A 2,333-nucleotide genomic window follows, 5' to 3' on the forward strand; every position below is an offset into this window, starting at 1 on the left:
CCTGTGCAGAGGCTGGAGAGCAGGAGGCCAGCTGGCAGCAAAGCATAGACTGCAGGTGTGCCTGTATCACTGCCAGGACTGGCAGGTTTGCTCGCCCAGTGGTGGGGACTCATTCACACACTTTGGGAAATACCATGACATTGCCAGGGGAGSRCAGTGCACCCAGCATTTGGTCTCCAGCCCCATCCAGCCCTGCTGCCTCTGCTGCCCTTTTGGGAGTAGATAATTCCCATCCAGGGAAGGAACTCAGCACTGTTCCATCCTCCCTCCAGGTTCTGCATCCCCTGCTCAGCCCCAGCACCCTCCAGACCCTAGAGTCCTCCCAACTCTGGATCTGGGAATGCTCCTTGATGCCTAGCCATGCTCCCAACTCAGCTGGAAAGCCCACAGCTGGGGCAGAGCTCCCCTGGGTAAGCAGCCTTGCAAGCAGTGCTGCTGGCTTCCCTGGCAGGGCTGTGTGCCCCAGTATGGTGGCATTCCTGGCCTTTCCCAGCTGGTGATGAAGGTGACAGCTAATGACAGAGTGGGGGGAAATGCCGTGCTTGCTGGGTTATCATGCCCATGGCCAAGCTGTGTGCACAGCAGCGCTGTGCCTTGGGGTCGCTGTGTCCATGGTGTGCTGGTGCTGTGCTAGGCCTGCTGGTTTCTGCTGCAGGGTGGGGTGATCGTCAACTGGAACTGTAACCTGGGCCTGCCTGAAACCGACTGCAACCCCCACTACTCCTTCCACTGCCTTGACCTCAAGACCACTTCAGCTTCCCCTGGCTACGACTACAGGAGATGACTCTGTCCCAGGCAGTGGTAGTTGCAGTCCTGCATCCTCCTCCTGCCCTCCCTGGTCCTGCTGTGGCTGGTCCCCACCACTGGGCCCTTCTATCTGTCTCCCAAGCAGGTCTGCGAAGTATTACAAATGGAACGGGACCCACACACGAGTGTTGATCAAGGCCTATGGGATCCATATTGATGTCATCGTGCAGGGCCAGGTAGGATTTTGCATGGTCCATGTGCTGCTGGGGTGCATATGTGCATAATATGCTGCTGTGGTGCTGGGACCGTCCTGGAAAAGCAGCTCTTCTCCACTGCTGCCTCAGAGCTGGGATGAGCACAGCCAGGCCTCTTCTGCTCAGCCTTGCAGAGGAATGGGGGAATCCCAGGTGCCTCAAATTAGAACCTTTGGCAAAGTGTGCAAAGTGTGCTGGAAGGAAATGCAAGACCTCATAGTGTGCGCTGCTGCTTGGGTAGGTTGTCCACACTGTGGCTTGGGCAGAGGGAGGTCTCTGCTCAGCCTCATTCCTTGTGCCCAACCCAGAGTGAATGCAGGCCCAGGCAGGAGGCAACCTGGGCTGGGCAGCGATTGCTGATCCCATCCTTTCTGCCAGGCAGGGAAGTTTAGCCTGATCCCCACTKTCATCMACCTGGCCATGGCTCTGACCTCGCTGGGAATGGTGAGTACTGGTGCCGGGGGCTCRGCCCAGCTGCGCACTCCCAGCACTGACCTCCCTCTCTCACCTTCCAGGGCTCCTTCCTCTGGGACTGGATCCTGCTGAGCTGYATGAMCAAGGACCAGGTGTACAGCAGCAGGAAATTTGAGCAGGCACCACCCTAGATCCTGGCCCTGGAGRCTTGGTCCTCTGGGACAGAGCAGTGGCCATGCTGCCTGGGCACGGCTGCAGGGTGGGCAGCAGCATGNGGCTGCAGGGTGGGCAGCAGCATGGGGCTGGGGCTACCAGGGCATCTGGCCCCTCCAGCCATCGCTCACCCCCGCGGCAGGCTGAAGGTGCCTCAGAGGCTGCTCCACGACATACAGCACCTCAGGGCTCTCCAGCCTCCAGGGAGTCTGTCCTGCAGGGACCGACTGCTTGTCCCTCCCCCACCACATACAACCACAGCTGGAAGGAGCCACTGTGCCAGGCAGCAACAACACTTCCTCCGTCCGGGCCCTGCCCGACTCTGAGCTACCTGCTTTTCCCACGCGACGCTGCCCGTGCCTGGCCAGGATGCACSGGGCACCTTGCTGGCTGCTGCTGCTGGCCACCAAGAGCCACGGCCCCCTCCCTTCCCTCAGCCATGCTTCAAGCAGCTCCAGGCAGGTCCTGCCCCATGGCTGCCAGCTGCTGGGACAGGCTGGGGGTCGGGAAAAGCCCCAGCAGCGGGGCAGACCCGTGGTGGCCTKGCTGGCTCCTGTGGGGGCTTTCAGGAGCTTTTGCTCTGGAGCAGAAGGCAGTGCCTGACTACTGGCTCTGCTTCAGCACACCGGGAAYGGGCATTACCATTTTCTGGCTGGCTTGGAGCGCTGGCAGCCCCATCCTGGAGCAGCTCCTGGCTGCGGGCAC

The 2,333-nt window shown here is 60.7% G+C and overlaps 1 protein-coding gene across 1 annotated transcript in view; it reads left to right on the forward strand.

Moving 5' to 3' along the window:
• Window positions 1–1,652, forward strand: part of LOC146592923 (P2X purinoceptor 2-like) — a gene marked incomplete at its 5' end in the record, with an annotated part of 4,200 nt that extends 2,548 nt beyond the window's left edge. Inside the window, 5 exons of the mRNA XM_085310171.1 lie at window positions 273–291; window positions 656–775; window positions 855–983; window positions 1,380–1,445; window positions 1,517–1,652. Coding sequence (XP_085166297.1) covers window positions 273–291; window positions 656–775; window positions 855–983; window positions 1,380–1,445; window positions 1,517–1,606 — 424 coding nt within the window. The remainder of the gene's footprint in view (window positions 1–272; window positions 292–655; window positions 776–854; window positions 984–1,379; window positions 1,446–1,516) is intronic.
• Between the last annotated feature and the right edge of the window lie 681 nt (window positions 1,653–2,333).

The sequence above is a fragment of the Rhea americana genome, unplaced genomic scaffold (genome assembly GCF_003343005.1).
Source record: "Rhea americana isolate MKP2758 unplaced genomic scaffold, rheAme1 scaffold_312, whole genome shotgun sequence".
In the NCBI taxonomy this organism is placed as follows: domain Eukaryota; kingdom Metazoa; phylum Chordata; class Aves; order Rheiformes; family Rheidae; genus Rhea; species Rhea americana.